Source organism: Fusarium subglutinans (genome assembly GCF_013396075.1).
Source record: "Fusarium subglutinans strain NRRL 66333 chromosome Unknown NRRL66333_c0000084, whole genome shotgun sequence".
Classification (NCBI taxonomy): Eukaryota; Fungi; Ascomycota; class Sordariomycetes; order Hypocreales; family Nectriaceae; genus Fusarium; species Fusarium subglutinans.
Window position 1 is genome coordinate 78,667 of NW_023502147.1, and position 19,282 is coordinate 97,948.

A 19,282-nucleotide genomic window follows, 5' to 3' on the forward strand; every position below is an offset into this window, starting at 1 on the left:
ATCCGACTGCTGTCCCTCTTCATGACCCTGAGTTCCCACTCAATGGAACAACAGTAGTCTCGGCATGGCTGAACTTCCGAATCCCTTCCTTTACTATCTTCAGCTGCGACGGACAATTGGGATCAGGGCAAGCGATAAGTGCATCTGTAGTCATCCAGTCGTTGGGAGATGTCACTCTCTGCTTGGCCGGTAGAAGCGGAAGAACGGATGCTACTCCAGTCAGTTACACTTCCAACAAGTAAAGTACTTTTATCTTACCAAGACTATAGATACTGATCCCCTGATTCGGTGGGAGGTAAAGCATTTCGCCTTTGAGTGTGAAGTAGTCTCCCTCTTTCGCTCCACACATGATCTGCTTGTCTGGCGGACAAACGACCTCGACTCTCAAGTCAAACAGCTCAAAGGAGTCATCATGGGTAGGGTTAACCTTGTTGGAAGCCATGGCTGATAACAAAAGGAACTAAAATGAAACGGCCAATATGACGTTCGTTGCCATCGGCACATGGCGACATTATAGTTAAGCTCTGGAATGGTCGAGGCTCTGAGGCGTCGTGGTTTATTGCTGATCCGGCAAATTTCCCCACGTCTTTGCACCGGTGTTCTAACGCTCACCGGCGACTCAAGCTAAACCCCTGTTTCCCCTCATGATAAACGAGCCATGCATTGCGATAAGCCACTGGAGTCGGGGTCCATCATAAATAATGGAGAAGATCGGCCGACTCAGATAACATGATTTGAGTCACCGTAGCATTGGGAGAATATTATTATTATTCCCCTCGATCAAGAGGTACAACTCAAGTCTCTTTGACTTTTTTTCTACTGAAAGGCCCTGATTGACACCCATTTTTGACCCTTCGACAGCGAGCGGATCATGGATAAAGACGAAAAGATTGTCTGCAGCGACATGCCAGCAGATGTCGAGATGGGCAGCGGGAACACAGAGGTCATCCCCTCCAGCGGCCTCAAGCGTGAATTAGGATCCCGACACATCAACATGATTGCTGTTGCTGGCATGATTGTAAGTTTCCCACTGCTGTACCTATGGCATAATTGACCCTTGTAGGGAACGGGACTCTTCCTCAGCTCTGGCCAAGTCATCGCGACAGCAGGCCCAGTTGGAGCTCTTCTCGCGTATACACTCATGGGTTTCGTAACAGCAGGTGTTGCGTATACCACGGGAGAGATTACAGCTTTTATGCCATCAACTGGCGGTTTCGTTCGCCATGCGACCAAGTTCGTTGAGCCTGCACTTGGTGCAGCAACAGGCTGGAATTTTTGTAAGCTGCACGCTACTCATGGATGACTATTCCAATGTTCTAACTGGGGTAGGGTACACAATGGCAATCAACATGCCCGCCGAGATCAGCGCCGCTGCCACGCTCGTCCAGTTCTGGAACACATCCATCAACCCTGGCGTCTGGATCACCATCTTCCTCATCTTCATCATCGTCGCCAACCTTTGCGGAGCGAAACTCTACGGCGAATCTGAAGTTGTCTTCGCATCCCTCAAGATCATGCTCATTATCGGTCTCATCATTGGTGGACTCGTCATTGACCTCGGTGGAGCACCGAATCATGAACGGCTGGGCTTCCGATACTGGATCCATCCAGGAGCTTTCAATACTTATATCAAAGAAGGCTCAGCTGGAAGGTTCCTGGCTTTCTGGAAAGCAATGCTTCCAGCTGCTTTCAGCTACGGCAATATCCAGGTCGTGGCTATCTCGGGCTCTGAAACACGTAACCCGCGAAAGCTTATCCCAGCTGCGACAAAGAAGACATTTTACCGCATTTTCTTCTTTTACTTTTGCAGCATCTTTATCGTTGGTCTTATTGTGTAAGTACTTGAAGTGAATTGAGAGAACCACAAGCAACTAACGATGACCTGTCAGACCATACAATGACCCAGCTCTCGGCGTCTCTACCGGAACCGCCTCACAGTCTCCATTCGTCATTGCCTTCCAACGATCAGGAGTATCAGTCGTCCCCTCGATCATCAACGCTGTCGTGTGCACGTCAGCCATCAGCAGCGGATCTGCTTGTATCTTCATCGCCTCTCGAACTCTCTTCGGCCTGAGTTGTGATGGTCACGCCCCTCAGTTGTTCCAACGTTGCAACAGATTCGGCACTCCTCACTATGCGGTTGGCATGAGCTGCCTTCTATCTCCACTTGTGTACCTCACAGTTGTGAACAACACTTCTGTGGTATTCTCGTGGTTTGTAAACATCACAACCGTTGCTGGCCTCATCGGCTGGGTAGTTATCCAAGTGACCTATCTCCGTTTCTTTGCTGGTCTAAAGAAGCAGGGCTACAGTAGAGAAGGTATGCACATAGAAACATCCCCTTGAGAGTCTATCTAACGCGCCTAGATCTTCCCTACAAGAGCCCCTTCCAACCATACGTGGCCTGGGCTACATTATTTGTTGTCTCACTAGTGATCATGTTCTGTGGTACGTCATTGCTCTCCCTCGCCTACCCGTCTTAAAAGAGAATGTTTTGGCTAATCTAACCTCAGGGTTTGACGTCTTCGTGAAGGGCCACTTCACTGCCCAGGGATTCATCACATGTTACATCAACATAGCCATCTTTGCTGGTATGTCTGAACACGCCGCTATCACAGCTACTAAATAGGCTAACAAGATCTCTCTAGTGCTGTACGCAATCTTCAAGATCCGGCTGAGGTCAAAAGTCATACCAACTTCACAGATCGAGTTCAGTGAAGAGTTTCAGTCAATTCGGGAAGAAAAACAGCAGGAGGAAGCTAATCGACAACATAAATAAAGTGACCTTTCATTTTTAATATATAGCTACTTCCAAGATATACAATACTCAAGGCCAGCATCGGCACTCAAGAAAGTGATACCAGCGTTTTAGATAATGACCGTTTAGAACGCAGAGGTAGCCGGGGTGATAATCTGCTTATCGCTCTGTCTGCTTTTGAACCTATCGATAGTAATCACCAAGCGAGCTACCCCAGATTTGACAGGAACGGTTGATTGATTGGCTAAACTGCTACAGAAACTACCTTTGGCTGAGTGACGATTCTTCAACCAGGCTGGCTATCTATGTACGTTTATACTTGCTATAAGTTACCTACCTCCTCCAGTTGTACTTGCAGTCCTTCCACCAAAGAGTGAGATGAGCCCTGGATTAATTGGTTGTCATTAGGGCTCATACTCTGTGACTTCATACTGCTAAGCTGCTCGAAGGGGGATACGTGAAGCTGACCGGTCGAGCTGATCGCTGTGAAGGGGGGATGCCGGCTTGTTGCAGAATATCATCGTAAGGAGCTTGAAGATCTTCGAGAGAGCTGTAATTCGTTATGTTGTAGACGTGATGCCAAATTGGTCACCATCATCCAACTGAAGTGGACCAGGAGAAGCAACGGCGACATTAGAAACGGTGATGTTGCCAGTCGTGTAATTGTCTCTCTCGTTTGGCTGCCACCAATACCCGCCGCCTGAACCGCCACCATAGCCATTTCCCTTGACATTCACGACTGAATTTTGGATTTGGTAATCTCGAGAGCCTTCGTCGTTGTAGTAGGCTACGCAGAGAAAAGTCAGCAATAGGTTCCCAGAAACATACTTGGAATGTATCGGCGTGTCAAAGAAAAGGAAGAAGAAACGAAGAGCAACAAGAAAAAGAGCATCTGGGGCAATAGAAAAGAACCAACCTGTTCCACTGGACTGATCCGTATCGGTAAAAATGCAATTACCAGTGATATAGGTATCGGGACTCGCCGAAAGTGTGTAAATGCCAGCCAAGTCTGTATGCATGCGTCCAAAATCATGGATAAGGTTTTGCGCAATAAGACCTTGCTTCATCACAGTCGGTGTGTCGTAAACTGGCTGGTAATTGTAAAGGCCCCGAGTCTGGTACTCAGGAACACCACCTTTATCATTAGTGCCCCAGCCATAGCCCCAAGCAATACCACTATATGGCAGTGTCGATAGATCGTTGGAAGAAACCTCTGTCCCGGTTGTGTATGTGACTAGAATTCCAGCAGCAGAAGTAATAGTCTGAGCAGTGTCTTTGAGGATGTTTTCTGTCACAAGAATCTTCTGGTTCAGCATGCGCGGATCAGAAGGGTGGTGTGCATCTGCCATAATGCCTCCAACTGTGATGGAATTCGCGCCAGTTTGAGTGAAGTACATGCCGCTGATCTCGATGTTTGATGTGCCCAGGCCTACACCGCTAACATGAGCGTTAGCATCATTCCCGATGCCAAAGCCGCCCATGATGGCAGCCATGCTACCATTGGTGAATTTGATGTCAGACGCTGCGCTAACTTGAACGGATCCATGTACTTGATACCAGAAGGGACGCGAGGCCTCAAACTCTGAGTAAGTTTTGTTGAGACCAATAAATCCTCCATGTTTGTTGGTCGGCGTAACCGAGGTCCGTAGACGGTAGGTTCCAGGTGGTGTGCATATAGTTGAATCCTTGGAACGTGATAGCGCGGACGGGTGCGCTATAAGTACCGGCCACAATCGGCAGCTGCTCCAATTTGCCCAAGACGATATAGTGATCACTCGGCTTGGTGCCAGCATCAGGTTTGTAGTAAATCTTGCCAGCATTTGAATCCAGGAAATACTCCCTGTCCTCGTCCAAGAAAGCGAGAACATTCTCGACATAGAAGCCTTTGTCCGCAAAAGGCTGTTTAATTGTGTCCCAACCCATGATGTTGTTTTGGAATGCGGGAGACGCCATCACAAGCGTTGAGCCGTCAACATGGTCGATTGGAATGTAACGGTCTGTAAAGGAATTGATGCCTCGTATCTCTCCAGCCTCTATCCCCTTGGTAGTAAGGAGGAAACTCGCGCTGCTGTTGCTGGAGATTTCGTATCCGTTGGTACCGACTGACAGGGCCTTACGGTCCAGCGACTGTCGGGCCCGTTGGGCATGCTTCTGGTAAACATACAGATGTCTAGAGCGCAAGCCTTTAGGGACTTTTGCCGTCCAGATGCTCATAGATGCATTCGCCAGAGTCCAGCCTTTGAGGCGGATGCCACCAGAGAGATTGACGCCGCCGTTGGTGGTTTCCGCCTCCCAGATGATGCGGTGTCCGTTGGAACCAGAGTCTGACGATGTGAAGGTGAGAGGCTTATCAAGGTAGTAAGTGCCTGCCGCGACGTGAACGGTCAGGTCACTTGCCAATTGACGATTGACTTTCCTCACTGCCTTCTGTGCTTGACCGAGGGTCGCAAAAGGAGCGGATATAGTGCCCGGTGCAGTGTCTTTACCTGTTGGTGACACATAAAAGCTTTGAGCAGCTTCCACGCCGAGCAGAAGCGGGAAGAAGAGAAAGAGATTGAATTACATCTTGGGTTCCAGGAACAAGAAAATTTTGGTAAGAGTACTTTGCTTGTGAAATGTATAGAAGTTATTGGTATATATGATACTGCACAATCGCTGGTTTTTATCCACTTTGTTTGTCACGCTCGGTGGCCAAGCATACCGAGTATACGAGGAGGGGGCTCACTCGGGCATGGTTGAGATTCTGTCATTGTCAAAGCAAAGCCCATGACCACGAAAAGCCGGATGACAAGGCTAGACTTGGGTCTCCAGTCGTGTAGAGGTATCTATTGGTGGGAGTCTCGGACCCCGCGTGGTTAGAACCTAATATCATATCCGTCCACAAACGCCACAACTAAAATGAGTAACTCGTGATTCCATGGTCGCCAGAACTAGAACAAGATAGGCTACAATAGGTAGGTGGATCAAATGCAAGCTACTCAAGCAGGGTCTTGCCGTGTATTGGTTACCCTTTGGAATTTTCGGAAAAAGCCGACTCGTCCGACGTCGGCATCAGACAGATTCTCATTCATTTGCTAAATAAATGACACTATTTGGCTAAAGGTAATATTTAGCCTAAATCGCTCATAGTAACTTTGCACTTACAGAGTATACAGCAAGCCAGTCATACAGAAAGACTCTGTGTGGAGAAGGGAAAGACATTTAACTGACTAATTGAGAAATATCCCGTCGGTTTATTTCGCATTATTTAGTAGTTTATCCGCGACTCCTTAGTCATCGTGGTTGCACCACCATATCTGTCTTGCATCCCTTGCTCTCATAGTGAGTGAAAGTGGTCTTCTCTTACCAACTAGGTACCGTTTTGTGCTCAGCTCTGCTTCTCAAGATGAAGTTCACTCACGGCATCTGGGAAGACCGCCGAGACACCCTCATCTACAGTGCAACCGAGGTGGCACGCGTGACTCAACCTGAACCTGGTTCCATCAAAGCGCTGTGCGCCACTCGCCATGTTGCCCACCGTGGAAATACTCTCAACCGCCCGACGATCACCTTGAGCATGTCAGCGGCTGGACCTGGCATTATCTCATGTGTCGCGACACACTTCAAGGGCATGAACAAATCCACCGAACCCCGTTTCAAGCTGTTTCCCCGAGGCAAGACACCGTTAGATTCCTTGGATGTCGCCGTTGGGAACGATAGTGGTTGCTCAACGCTCTCGAGCGGTGACGTGCAGGTTGTCCTGGACCACGCAGCCTCCAACTTCTGCCTGGACTTCCAATCGACGGCTGGGGGGACAAAGGTGGCCCGTATAGGCTATCAAGGTCTACAATATATTGTCGGTCCACCAAACCAACATGCGCCGATCCCGTTGGAAGCCAGTACAAAGATTGCCGATCCGTATTACCGTCCCCAGCCGGGAGCAAGTGCGAAGCCCTACATGTCCGTTTCTTTCGATCTACAAGTAGGCGAGCTTGTGTACGGTCTTGGAGAGCGATTCGGGCCACTTAGTAAGAATGGGCAAAGCATTGATCTATGGAATGAGGATGCTGGAACGTGCACACCACACAGTTCGTCATCCAATCTCGGCCCCTACTAAATTTTTGCTGACCAGATGTCTCAGCGTACAAGAACATACCATTCTTTTGGACGAATCGAGGTTATGGGGTTTTCTTTGACCATTCGGATGTTTTGTCGCTTGAAATCCAGACCGAAAGACTAGCCAAGATCCAGACTTCTATCCAGGGTGAAGAGATTAGATGGTTCGTCATACACGGCCCAACACCGAAGGATGTAAGTCACAATTGCATAATCCCGAGATCAAGAGACATAACTGATTTGAGCATAGATTCTTAAACGATATGCCACCCTGACGGGGCATCCGGCCCTACCCCCAGCATGGTCCTTCGGCCTCTACCTCTCCACGTCGTTCATTACCGATTACAGTGAAGAGACTGTTACTCAGCAGCTCGATGAGATGGCGGAACACGGCATACCTCTGTCCGTGTTTCACTTTGACTGTTTCTGGATGCGCGAATACACTTGGACAAGCTTCAAGTTTGACCCAGTCAAATTTCCTGACGCTCAGAACTTCCTAGGAAACCTTCACCGGCGGGGTCTGAAGGTGTGTGTATGGATCAATCCATACATCGCGCAAGAATCCGAAGTCTTCGACGAGGCAATGGAACAGAACTACCTGATCAAGCGCCTCGATGATACTGTCTGGCAAGGTGACAACTGGCAAGCTGGAATGGCTGTAGTAGACTTCACCAATCCTGCCGCCGTCCAGTGGTACAAGGATCACTTGAAAGTGCTTCTTAAGCTGGGAGTTGATACGTTCAAGACTGATTTCGGTGAGCGCATCCCGTGGGAGAACGTGCAGTATCATAACGGCATGGATCCCCGACAAGGACACAACTATTATGCTCTCCTGTACAATCAGACTGTGTTTGACGCTATATGTGAAGAGCGTGGCGTGAACGAGGCAGCTGTCTTTGCCCGAGCTGCAACAGCCGGAGGACAGTGTTTCCCAGTTCATTGGGGAGGAGACTGTGAGTCGACCTGGTCAGGTATGATCCAGTCACTGCGAGGAGGTCTGTCCCTCGGCATGTCAGGCTTTCCGTTCTGGTCGCACGACATAGCCGGTTTCATCGCCCAAGGCTTGTCCACGGACATCCCTGACCCCAGCATCTACAAGCGATGGGTGCAGTTCGGGCTTTTGTCATCACACTCTCGCCTCCATGGCTCCCACACTTATCGAGTACCGTGGCTAGTAGACGAAGAGTCCATCCGAGTGCTGGCCAAGTTTTCACGATTGAAAAATACTCTGATGCCGTACATATTCTCCCAAGCCATCGATTGCTGCAATAGGGGGCTCCCGATGCTGCGGGCCATGGTCATCGAGTTCCCCGAAGACAAAACATGTGCGGCCCTCGACGAACAGTACATGTTTGGCAGCAGTCTCCTTGTGGCGCCCATTTTCAACGACAAAGGGACTGTCGAGTATTACGTACCTCATGGAACTTGGATTGGCCTTCTTGACGGAAAGGCGCGTGTTGGTCCAGCATGGATTAGCGAAACGTTTGACAATTTTCACCTTCCTGTGCTGGTTCGGGAAGGCCACGCCATCTTGTTAGGAACAGGTGATCGTCCCGATTACGACTGGCCCAGTCATTTAACAGCTCTTGCAATTGGTAAGTTGCCAGCGGACGTGGCATTGGAGGTGCCTGTTCCCTCGGCATCTGCTGTAGGCACAATTGATAGTGTCCTGAAGATCTCAGTTTCTGGGCAAGGCGACCCCCAGATAGACACTGAGGGGGCTGGTGGCGCACCAAAGGTGCTTGTCCTTGGACCCGATTCTCACTTGTGATAGAATAGCGCTTTAGATTAGCAAACTTGGGCTCCCAGGCCAGCGACAGGGTGGATTATTTCTTAGCAATCGCAATCTCATTACTTTCGCTTTCTCCTCCCTTTGAGATACTGTATTGGAATGCCTGGTGCCCGCCCCATGTCCAAACAGTACACGCTTCTTCGCGTATGGCTTACAATGTGCAGCTTGCAGGACTTGACTTTGGGCATAGTTTAGGGCTTTTGTAAAGACGTACCTAGCATGCTATGCTCTAATTACTCATATAACAGTATATCTATTACTTTATCAGATGCTAAGATGAATAGTTAGTGTAATAGTAAGTCAGCATGGTAGAGAGCGATTAACTTAGGAGTATACTAAAGTTGGCATTAAGGCTAAATGAGTTCTAATACTCCATACTGTCACTTGCAATATTACCAGTAAGACTAGAAATATCATATATCCCTTAGGCGACAATGTTTTACCCAGTCTCAATAGCCAAAATGCAATACCATAGCTCTCAGGCTGTTTCGAAACCCCATACTCAACTCTAGTCCGCTTCCACTAAGCCCTCTTATGGAGTACCTATGGGGGTAACTGCCGCCTAAGATGTTAAGCTCTAGGCTATGAACGCAGGTGATGAATGTCCAAGCGTTACTTTCTTCTCCTGATTCAAGCTTGTACCTAGAGGATTTCACGATGACGTCCTGGTATGAAAGTAGTGTAAATCTCCACAATTTGGTCTGGATGGCTTACCCCGCATGGTATGCGACTAACCTCTAAGCGGCATTAGTGTTTTAGCATTGACCTTTGACATTGGCCCCCTGCAAGTTCTATCGGCGTAGCAGTAGGTATGGAATTTCGTATCTCGGGGAAACTATACCCAGGGTAGTTAAGAAAAACGAGTTAATCCCCAGACCCAAGCTACCCCACGTTCTGTCACTGTCTTTTCTTGGACATTGACCTTTAGCCTAAATTAAAGTTCAGGGTGGTGTAGATCTTAAGGGTTACCCGGCTTAAACTCTAAAGAATCAGCTGAGAGCACGGCAAACTCGGAAGCCAGAGTGAGAGACACCAAGGCTGTAAAAATCCGACGGTTAATTAACAAATGATCAATAGTTCGAAACTCAATTCGTACACTTGTCAGGCCAGCAGCCTTGGCGGCAAGCAAAGTCTAGACTTCTGCTCTTCCGTGTCTCGTCGTGTTAGTCACTATATATGAGCTTATCTGCCTACCAACTTGTGTAAAGTATCATCATCTAAGCTTCTTATTCTATACTCTTCCAGAAGAACGCTACTCAACGATTATCAACATGGCTACGCTTGCTGCCACTCATTCCAAGCCATCAGGCTATAGCTATTGGTGTGGTAAGCCGGCGTTATTCCCATCCCTGTTATGCAGATAACGGTTACATGTACGATACTAACTACCTATGTGTTCTTGTTCAATAGCTTTCGCAGTCGGAATTGGTTCCCTGCTCTGGGGATATGATTCGGGAATCTTCGGCACGGCTCTCGCTCAGACCTATTTCGAGGATAAATTTCACCCCAGCTCCTCGATGCTGGGCGGCATTATATCTGTGTATACCGCTGGTGGCGCCGTGGGTGCTTTACTCTCTGGCCCGATTGGTAACAAGTACGGTCGCCGCGGTACGATCCGGATCGGCGCCGTGGTCGCAGCCATTGGTACTGCTCTTCAGACGGCTGCTGTGAACACCACCATGCTTATAATTGGCCGCCTCATTGCGGGGCTTGCAATTGGTATCATTTACTTCGCCATCCCCATGTTCTTATCCGAGATCGCTCCTCATACCCAGCGGGGCCTCTTTACTGGCTTGCATTCCCAATTTGTCGGGTTCGGATACATGACTTCAAACTGGATTGGATATGGTGTATCTTACTCGACCGGGCAGTTCACTGTAAGTTCTCCCTACTATTCTCCTCCTTTGACTCCTACTGAGGACGGGCACGTTACAGTTTCGCTTTCCTGTTGGCCTCCAGGTATTTTGGGCTTTGTTACTACTGGGTCTGTCTTTCACCATACCTGAATCTCCGCGTTTTTTGATCGAGCGTGGGAAGCTGGACGAAGCTGAGATCGTGCTTAAGCGGCTTAGGACTGGCAATGACGATGAAATGCTGCAGAGAGAACTGACACAGATGCGGGATCAAATCCAATGGGAACGTGAAAATGAGGAGTCAACTTTGAAGGTGATGGTCACCAAACCGTCGTACCGCAAGCGTCTGCTACTCGGCTGTGGTGTCCAGATTGGGCAGCAGATCTGTGGAATTTCCGCTATCAACTATTACCAGACCATCATGTACAAGTCTCTGGGCATCCACGGACATCTCGTCCTTCTTCTCGCCGGTGTCTGGGGTGCCACTGGCCCACTGGCAAACATTTTCTGTCTAGTCTGGATCATTGACAGGGTTCGACGTCGCACTCTCTTCATGGTTGGATCCGCTGCTATGGCCATCGACATCGCTATAGTGATGGCACTGGTTGCTGTGTATGGCGGTAGCAGCAACACGGTGGCAAATGGCTTTGGTATCTTTTTCCTTATTTCCTTCGGTATCTTGTTTTCACTCTCGTGGAACTCGGGCGCGCCAGTGTACACGGCTGAGATCTTTCCCACCCAGATCCGCGCTTTCGGGGGTGCCATCTCTACCTTCTGGTCGTTTGTCATTCAGGTAGTGCTTGCCCAGGCCTCCCCGACAGCACTTAGCAATGTTGGCTGGCGCTACTACTTCTTCTTCATCGCCATGAATCTTTTCACGCTTGGCATGGTTTTCTTCTTTCTACCTGAAACAATGGGGAAGTCTCTGGAAGAAATCAGCGAGGTGTTTGGCGATGTTTTTGTCAGTGTTCATATGGATGAGCGATTCGATAGGAAGGCCGAAGACCAGTCCCGGGCACAGACAGTCGAGAATGCCTAGGTGAAGTTCAAAGTTACATTAACTTTACATCTTCAGTAAGCTCTCGAATCTCAGTCGCTTGAGGAGCAAAGCAACCGGGGTAAGCTAGCCAGTAGTGTTACTAAATCACTATTTCATTTTTAATACATAGCTACCTGTTTTCAGATATTTTAACCTAATAATATTAACACTAGGTAAAATATGATTCCAACCAATTCCACTGGTCTTGTTCCGTTCTGACCATCAAACGATTTTATCTCTGAAGTTCTTAGGTACTTCAGGACCCCAAACAGAAAATGGGCCAACGACATCCCTGTTGGTCCCCGTTGCGCGATCGACAACATCGCCATCAGCATAATGCTCAATCTTGAAGCCACTAGGGTCAGCCCAGTAATCAAAGATCTGACAGCCCAAAACATGTCGTCCAACACCCCAGACGCTCTTCCAGCCTTTGCTAGCCAGATACTCATGTCCAAGCAGCTGAGTATCAAAGTCTGCTACTTCGAACGAGGTATGATGACAGTATATCTTCTTGACGTGAGGCTTAGCTCGCTGCATGAAGAAGCAGTGATGATCGGAATACTCATCGCCAAGGTCCAGGTGCATAAATGTGAGCACGTCCATATTGGAGAAATCCCAGTGGTACAGAATATCTGAAGGGACGAAATTGAAGTTGGTTGTGTACCATGCTAGCTCGTTATCAAAGTCTGGCACGACGTACCCAAAGTGGCCGAGCTTATGGACGAGTGCTGGGCCAGGATGATAGCGCTGGTACTTTCCTGGGAAAGTCAGTATGTGAGAGTATAAGGAAACAAGCGTGTATTGCTTACCTCGTCTTGGCTTCGTGAACGGTTTGTTGTACGGTCCCTGCTGCTCATGTGTTGCAGTAGGTTCTTCCGAGTCAGTCTTTCTCTCCTCTTGGCCATATACAACAAGAAAGAAAGTATTATCCTGACGACTAAACTTGATCATCTTCCCTCCACCAGGCGCATGCTCAATAGAGACTCTCTCAGCGCCCTCAAGAGCAGCTGCCCCCTCAAATTCCTCCTCGGAAGCAGCTACAAAAGCTGGTCCAAGGAATCTCTGCTTTCCATCTTTACTTTTAGTCGCAACATAGACAAACGGGTCTATGCCATAGCCGCGGTAGTAAATGGAATCTCCAATCTGAGCTTCTTTGACAAAGCCAAAGTCGTTTGCGAACTTGTCGAATTTGTCCAGGTCAGGGTGTTCGAAGTAGACGTGGGCAATGCGGGACAGTTGGACCTTGGAGGGGTCGTTGGTGATTGTGGGGATGCGCATGTCAGGCATGATGGCTTCTCGTAAGCACCTGGGCAGTTTGGTGAGGACACTTAATGCGATTTTTAATGCCAGCGACATAGTAGAATGTCGAAAGACGAGCTTTCACCATTATGCTACAGACTGTGGTGTTTGTTGATCAATGGCTTTTATAGAACCTGTTGGGGTAAGTCTCTTGTGTCTGGAACCTAGGGTAGCAATCAACGGCAGCGGGGACAACGTTGGCGCCTCTCTAGAGTCCCTCCGTGACCCACTTACACTGCTGCTCACTTCGGAGGAACCTAAGTAAGCCTCGGAGGATCTACCACTAACCAGCTAAAATAAGCCAGGCTCGGCTTACGATAGGGTAAAGTCAATCGGAGTAATACTTCTTTTTAGAGTAATTTATTTACAATAACTAGAATATCTACAAGAGTGCCAATGTATATAGACTCCCAATTTCCATATCTGAGAATATCATACCATATCTCTTATCTGCTTTCTTGTAACATAATCTATTGGCATCTGCACATATATCTTCATAACGAGAATGAGTTTCATGTGTGTTGATAATTTCGACAAGGGTAGGTGTCGACACTGCTGTTTTGCATGATATTCGATATGTTTCCATGATCATGACGCTTTCATTGTCGTCTGCCAAGTCGGACCTTTCGGTGAAGGTCTCAGAGCTTTCGTCCAGCGGCGGGGCATCTGCGCTCTGTATGCTAGCGGCAGAATAAGACCACCGCGACTTGGCTGGTGGTGTAGGAATTGCTGGCTCCAGAGAAGGACAATCATCTGAATTTGCATAGCTACGGCATTCCACGTCGCGGCGGTCATAAGCAGTAGGCTCGCTCCGTAAAGGCACCTCACTAGCAAGCCCTGTGCAATGTGTTTGGGGAGGCGAAGGGTTGACATCATGTGTGGCAAGGTATTGCCGATCATATAGCCTTGAGGGAGCCTGGGCAATTGGGCGCGAGTACCCAGGAAGAGAGCCCTGTCGATGAGGAGAGCTGCTGCGTGTTGTTGCTGCAGAGTTTGTCGGTGAGGAAGAATGGCTGGGTAATGTGACAGATGACTCTGCCGCGTGGCTGCTCCTCTTCTGGCAGCATGAACAGTGGAACGAGTCCCTCCATCGGCGGGCACCTAGAAAGGGACCAGTGCTGCGTATGGACATCTGCGGCATCATGCAAGCGATCGAGATCTCTGATCTGTGAAGGTGCAAAAGATGCAGGTCTCTGGTGGGTTTATACGCTAGTATGCGACTTATTGACGAATAGCAAGCGTTATATGACTTGATGGAATCAGAATAAAATGCTTTCAATTGAAGATTCAAGTAATGGACCGATTTGAGGATTTGGAAGCTTGTTGTCATCTTCTCAGAACGAGGCTGTAGCCTATTATCTATATAATCAGAGCCTGACCCTACATTACAGTCGGATTTAGAGCTTCCGAACCATAAATGCCCTCTTCGATTCTAGGTCAATACCTCAGCCATTACAGTCGAGGTCCAGGCTCTGAGCTCTTGTGGCCTCGCACTGGAAGGTTTTGACCACCTAGACCTCGTCTCAAAGTCTGGGTAGTGGGGAGTAGCAGCTAAGATCAGAAACACGGTAGAGTCGTTTGTTGATTGGCCGCCTTGTCTCAGCCACAGATAAGTTTTGATTGCCACTCTAGTCTTTCAGCTGTACCTGCTTTTTGGTGGTTTCAGGTTGATGCGAGATAATAAGTTATTTATTTCTCCATGCATATACTGCAAATGTATAGAACAGCGCTTTGCCCATCTTGCTATAAAGTTAATTCTCACCAAGGCTGTTTATAGAAAACTTTAGCTATATTCTGAAAAGTCCTCTATACCGATTGTGCATGAAAAGTATAGTACTACATAACTAATATTGCTTACATATTGATACCTTAGTAATTTAATATCTCCATATTCTCATATTTTAATCACATATCTTTGAGGTTCTGGGCCCAGAATGACGTCGCTGTCACTCTATACATGTTATTCGCCCTCGCTTATCCTTGCTTCTCTGTGGCTTTCAAATTCCGTGTCTCACAAAACGGTGTCCCCGTGTCCCCACAAAAGTTAACAGCCCAAGGTTATATGACTGATACCCGTACTCAGCATGATATCCCGTGGACCCCATTTATCGTACAGGTGCCTGAATTGGCTATCCGCGGAAGAGGATTACAAAATGAGATAGCTGCGAGAAAGGCTATGCTGAATAGGGGTTACGGACATCCCGCAAGCAAGGGAGAAGAAAGATCTCTCTTTGCTACCCTGATCCATTTTCTGAAACACACCCTGCATATCCTCCAGGGTGGGGCCAAAGGCTCGTATAGTTAGCGTCGGAGGATCTACGATTAGAGCAGAAGTCGGGTTTGTCGGACACCAAGACGAGAGTCAATCGGAGACTCGTACTTGACCGTGATCCCGTGCCTCGTGATCCATAAAACTTTAGCCTCGGTATCTATGAAACTCGCTGCAGAAACCCAGGGGCAAGCTCTCAACCGAGGCGCAACTTCACCTCATGAGCCCCAATCTTGCATGGTATATAAGATAGTGAACAATACAATCACGCTTTCTCACGCACCCGTGGTAATCTTACTATGACTGCCTCATACGCACCGCCATTTGCGCTCGTCACTGGCTGCAACAGTGGCATTGGCGAGCAACTTGCCATTGCCCTTGCTAAGAACAGCTATACTGTATTCGCTACTGCCAAACGTATCGAATCCTTAGACAGCCTGGCAAGACAACATGCAAACCTCATTGCACTCCCTCTTCAGCTTAGTGACTCGACAAGCCTCGAAGGGCTTAGAGACTCGGTCAACAAATACACCCAAGGACGCCTGGACATACTGATCAACAATGCAGGGATGCACTACGCGTCACCAGCTACGGATATTGACGTCAGCGAAGTCGCGAAGCTTTTCGCCGTCAATGTTGTAGCTGTTATGCATATGTGCCAGCTCTTTATCCCACTTTTGCGAAAGGCTCCTCGGCCACGAATTGTTCAAATTGGAAGTGTTACGCGCGACGTTCCTGTTGTATGACAGTCAGTGTATAACGCCTCCAAGGCAGCTCTTAGCCAGTATACAAAGACTCTTCGAGTGGTTAGTTTCCATACGTCCATTTACAACTTGGAATATCCCATTTAAGTTTCATTCTCACCATTGAGCCTAGGACTTGAGGCCTTTGTCTATCGAGGTCATAGAGGTCGTTACTGGATATGTTCGCAGCAACATCCTCCGAGACGGTGTTCACATCTCCGAAGACTCTCTGTACCGACCTATTAAAAGCACCGTTGAGTCTGTTAAGAACGGAGGAAACAAGAATGGCATGCCCGCAGACGAATATGCTCGTGTCGTTGTACGCCAAGTCCTTGGCAAGAAATACAAGCGGGAGATATGGGAAGGTCATCGGGCTCGAATATTGCGATTCATGGTGACATTCTTTCCCATATGGCTAGTAGTATGTGAGCTTTTTACACACCATAGCTGACCGCTAACGTGATTGCTAGGAGTTTACCCTCTTTACATCCTTTAAATTACATCTTGTGTCGGATCTTAAGCTAAAAGATCGGTAGGGTGCTGGGTTTGGATGAATGCCTGCGGCTACTATTGTTACGGATCACTGAGAGAGATGCTATTGCGCTGTGAGCATCACAGCCATCTTTGATTAGTCAGATTAAACCCACTGCACGATTTAGGTAGGTTAATAAGGTTAACCTGACCGCTGGCTTTGATTGGAGAGTTAAGCATCCTTTTGATCAAAGCTGGAATGCTTATTGTGACCAATCTACGCTTTGTACGACAGGTGCTGGGGCACAGACTGTACGGCGTAAAGTTCGACCGGTAGGCCTCCCTCGGTTAATTCAAGGGCCTCCAAAAACAGCTCAAGGCATACACTAGCGACCAGACTATTGATAGTATCGTCTAAAATAGGCTAGCATAACACTAAATATTCAGCTTTAGGAATCCATGTAACCTGACAGTCGAGAGAATTGAGCATAACATTGGCCAAAAGCAATATGTAATACGCGCGTCACCTTAACCTTACGGTTACGGACTGTATGTCGTACGATTCTTGCAGGCAATAGGCAAAGGATTGAACAGCTAAGGTGCCCGGAATAGTATCTAGCTAGCCACAATTTACATAGCTTCGGATAAGACCGTTGATTGCGTTCCATTTCATGTCCAGAATCAATATTACCTCATCTTCCATCCCCACATTGAAAGACTATTTAGACCTTACAACGACGCCCTGTTTCACTCTCCCTGCTCTTCCACTAGCATCACAAACCGGCTCGCAAAAACACCAAAGAAACATAAACACCAAAGACAAATATGGTACTGGGCGAAATGTAAGGTCATTTTCATCTTGAAAGTTGAGCGTTTGTTAATGAATAATCAGCTGGGCGCACCTTCAGCAAGCCGTTGGCACCACTGTGTCCCCGGCTCATGCTCTGACGGACCACTCTAACGGAGGAGTTTTCCCTCTCCAGGGTCTTAAAACTTCACTGGAGATGCTGGGCGTTCTTGGGAAACAGGAAAACGTGGTTCCTCATGCAACACCAGATAAGCATGGGCCGCTTCGCGATGTCCATCTTGGATCTCACCCAGTGGGAGGGGTGCTCAGCAAGCTCATTGGCAGTGCGATAAGCCATCAAGTGTCTGTGTCGCCTTCATTGATTTCCCAAAACCCGGCTCCAGATCCAACCCATCATTGGGCCGTCATTGTTGGAGAGTACTATCACGAGCTGGGTGGCGATAGGGATCTCAAGGTCATATACAACAATGGCAAGACATCAGATCAAACAGCCCTTGGTGCATGGCAGAAGCCTTTCTGGATTGGGAAAACTACCTTTAACGATGAAGCTATTCGACAGGCCGGTAAGCAGTCTTACAATACCCCAAGGACCTGCATGTTAACCTCAGTACAGCCGAAGAGGTGATCGCGACAATGGTGCCAGACTACAATGTTTACAACAACAATTGTCAATTGTTTTGCTTGTATTTAGCGTCCATGATATGTGAGGGTGGCCATATCACGCCACCGGCGAGCTGGCAGCTGATACCTGGCTTGCATATAGCGCCTGCAGCAAGACAGTCTGAGCGCTCAGAGCCGGTCGGCCGTGCCTGGGACGTCATGGTTGAGCATACTCCATTGCTACCTACAACAATACTGGCATAGTCAAGGGTATGGGCCAGAAGGCAGTCTGTTAGGCCTGACTTGTTGACAATCCCAATCACTGTGGCGCCTGCCTATAGTTACAAGCAGGGCAGAGCAGAATGCTTGAAGAAGGTTAGATTATTTGTATAGCACCTTGAGTAACTACATTAGCTACTATTATGCGCTCTAAACATAATCCCTTTGCCTTCTTACCTGTGTATTGACCCATGTCCAAGATGGCCTAGGTCGGTCTAGTTCTCCCCCACTTATTCTCCCAAGCGAGACGCATTTGCGATAAAACTGTGGCGCTTTTAGCGTGAGTGTGCTAATCAAAAGTCGAAGCACAAGATAATATCTGACCGTGAACAACTCCTCACCTACAATCACCGTCTTAGAGCTCTCTCAAATATAGATTGTCGCCTCTAACTCTCCGTTCAGTCTATAGATAAATGATCGCATCAGCCTATTCCATTACTATTGCATTTGACCTTCTTTTGCGACATAGTGCTTTCCCCTGTACCCATCTCACATAGCACTCGATCCAGCATTCACGACCACAAGATGACTACAGCTCAGGCAGTACTGCAACAGAAGCTGACCATCACACCCAAAACAGCTTCTCTGCTTATGCAAGCTGGTTACAGCGATTATAGCCAACTCAAATATGCCACGCCGAACGGGATAGTCGACCAGTTCACATCCAAATTCGGTATCCCAAAGACATCCGCCTCCGCTTACCGGCGTGCATGTCGCAGGCTGGTCTTTCTTGGAACACAAGACGATCCCGAGGAGCAGGAGAAGGTTTGCGCTGACTGGACCAACAAAGCCCTAGCCGCTCGTGGAATCTGGAGGGATGACTTTGATGATCTGACGGGAGAGCAGATTGCCGAGATGATTATGGGTACAGCAAAATGATATGTTTCCGGAAGTATGAGGGCTGCGTCACTTTTGGAATCGGATGGCGTACTATTTGGACTGCAGCCATACGTAGCCGACAGAAATATGATCTCGAAGTTCTTTAGAGTGAAGACATACTATCCCGTACCTGCCAGCCCAATACCCTTTCTGATCTTCTGGGCAAGAATTGAATAGTCTGTTTAATATTGCCATCTTGCACCTTCACTTGATATATGTCGTTCACATTCTCAACGCAATTAGAAGGCCTTGACGCTTCCAAGAGATGCATGCCGTCCCTCAGTCCAGCAGCTTCCGCATTGGAGCCAGGAACAACACCTGTAATGACCCGCGTGCTCCGGCTACGTTTATCAAAACCAAACTCGAGAATTGGGATCCTAACGGGGACGAAGCGTGT

The 19,282-nt window shown here is 48.2% G+C and overlaps 7 protein-coding genes across 7 annotated transcripts; 4 read left to right on the forward strand and 3 right to left on the reverse strand.

Annotated features, from left to right (window-relative positions):
- Positions 1 to 19: 19 nt before the first annotated feature.
- Positions 20 to 442, reverse strand: FSUBG_7029 (4Fe-4S iron-sulfur binding protein; the record flags this gene model as incomplete). Its single annotated transcript, XM_036685291.1, has 2 exons — positions 20 to 210; positions 259 to 442. The coding sequence occupies 2 exons, from the start codon at positions 440 to 442 to the stop codon at positions 20 to 22; spliced, it is 375 nt and encodes a 124-aa protein (XP_036537469.1).
- A 429-nt stretch (positions 443 to 871) lies between these two features.
- FSUBG_7030 (amino acid permease) lies at positions 872 to 2,779 on the forward strand (the record flags this gene model as incomplete). Its single annotated transcript, XM_036685292.1, has 7 exons — positions 872 to 1,018; positions 1,064 to 1,277; positions 1,330 to 1,834; positions 1,890 to 2,320; positions 2,368 to 2,448; positions 2,514 to 2,591; positions 2,649 to 2,779. The coding sequence occupies 7 exons, from the start codon at positions 872 to 874 to the stop codon at positions 2,777 to 2,779; spliced, it is 1,587 nt and encodes a 528-aa protein (XP_036537470.1).
- A 405-nt stretch (positions 2,780 to 3,184) lies between these two features.
- FSUBG_7031 (pectin lyase) lies at positions 3,185 to 5,508 on the reverse strand (the record flags this gene model as incomplete). The annotated part of the gene is made up of 4 exons (XM_036685293.1): positions 3,185 to 3,308; positions 3,362 to 4,472; positions 4,534 to 5,244; positions 5,460 to 5,508. The coding sequence occupies 4 exons, from the start codon at positions 5,506 to 5,508 to the stop codon at positions 3,185 to 3,187; spliced, it is 1,995 nt and encodes a 664-aa protein (XP_036537471.1).
- Positions 5,509 to 6,143: 635 nt separating this feature from the next.
- On the forward strand, positions 6,144 to 8,624 carry FSUBG_7032 (glycoside hydrolase family 31; the record flags this gene model as incomplete). Its single annotated transcript, XM_036685294.1, has 3 exons — positions 6,144 to 6,825; positions 6,879 to 7,048; positions 7,104 to 8,624. The coding sequence occupies 3 exons, from the start codon at positions 6,144 to 6,146 to the stop codon at positions 8,622 to 8,624; spliced, it is 2,373 nt and encodes a 790-aa protein (XP_036537472.1).
- A 1,292-nt stretch (positions 8,625 to 9,916) lies between these two features.
- Positions 9,917 to 11,537, forward strand: FSUBG_7033 (uncharacterized protein; the record flags this gene model as incomplete). The annotated part of the gene is made up of 3 exons (XM_036685295.1): positions 9,917 to 9,971; positions 10,056 to 10,522; positions 10,581 to 11,537. The coding sequence occupies 3 exons, from the start codon at positions 9,917 to 9,919 to the stop codon at positions 11,535 to 11,537; spliced, it is 1,479 nt and encodes a 492-aa protein (XP_036537473.1).
- A 222-nt stretch (positions 11,538 to 11,759) lies between these two features.
- Positions 11,760 to 12,824, reverse strand: FSUBG_7034 (metapyrocatechase 2; the record flags this gene model as incomplete). Its single annotated transcript, XM_036685296.1, has 2 exons — positions 11,760 to 12,295; positions 12,347 to 12,824. 2 exons carry the CDS (start codon positions 12,822 to 12,824, stop codon positions 11,760 to 11,762), a joined length of 1,014 nt encoding a protein of 337 aa, XP_036537474.1.
- A 2,580-nt stretch (positions 12,825 to 15,404) lies between these two features.
- On the forward strand, positions 15,405 to 18,885 carry FSUBG_7035 (1-acyldihydroxyacetone-phosphate reductase; the record flags this gene model as incomplete). Its single annotated transcript, XM_036685297.1, has 5 exons — positions 15,405 to 15,845; positions 15,982 to 16,269; positions 16,615 to 16,652; positions 17,212 to 17,690; positions 18,476 to 18,885. 5 exons carry the CDS (start codon positions 15,405 to 15,407, stop codon positions 18,883 to 18,885), a joined length of 1,656 nt encoding a protein of 551 aa, XP_036537475.1.
- Between the last annotated feature and the right edge of the window lie 397 nt (positions 18,886 to 19,282).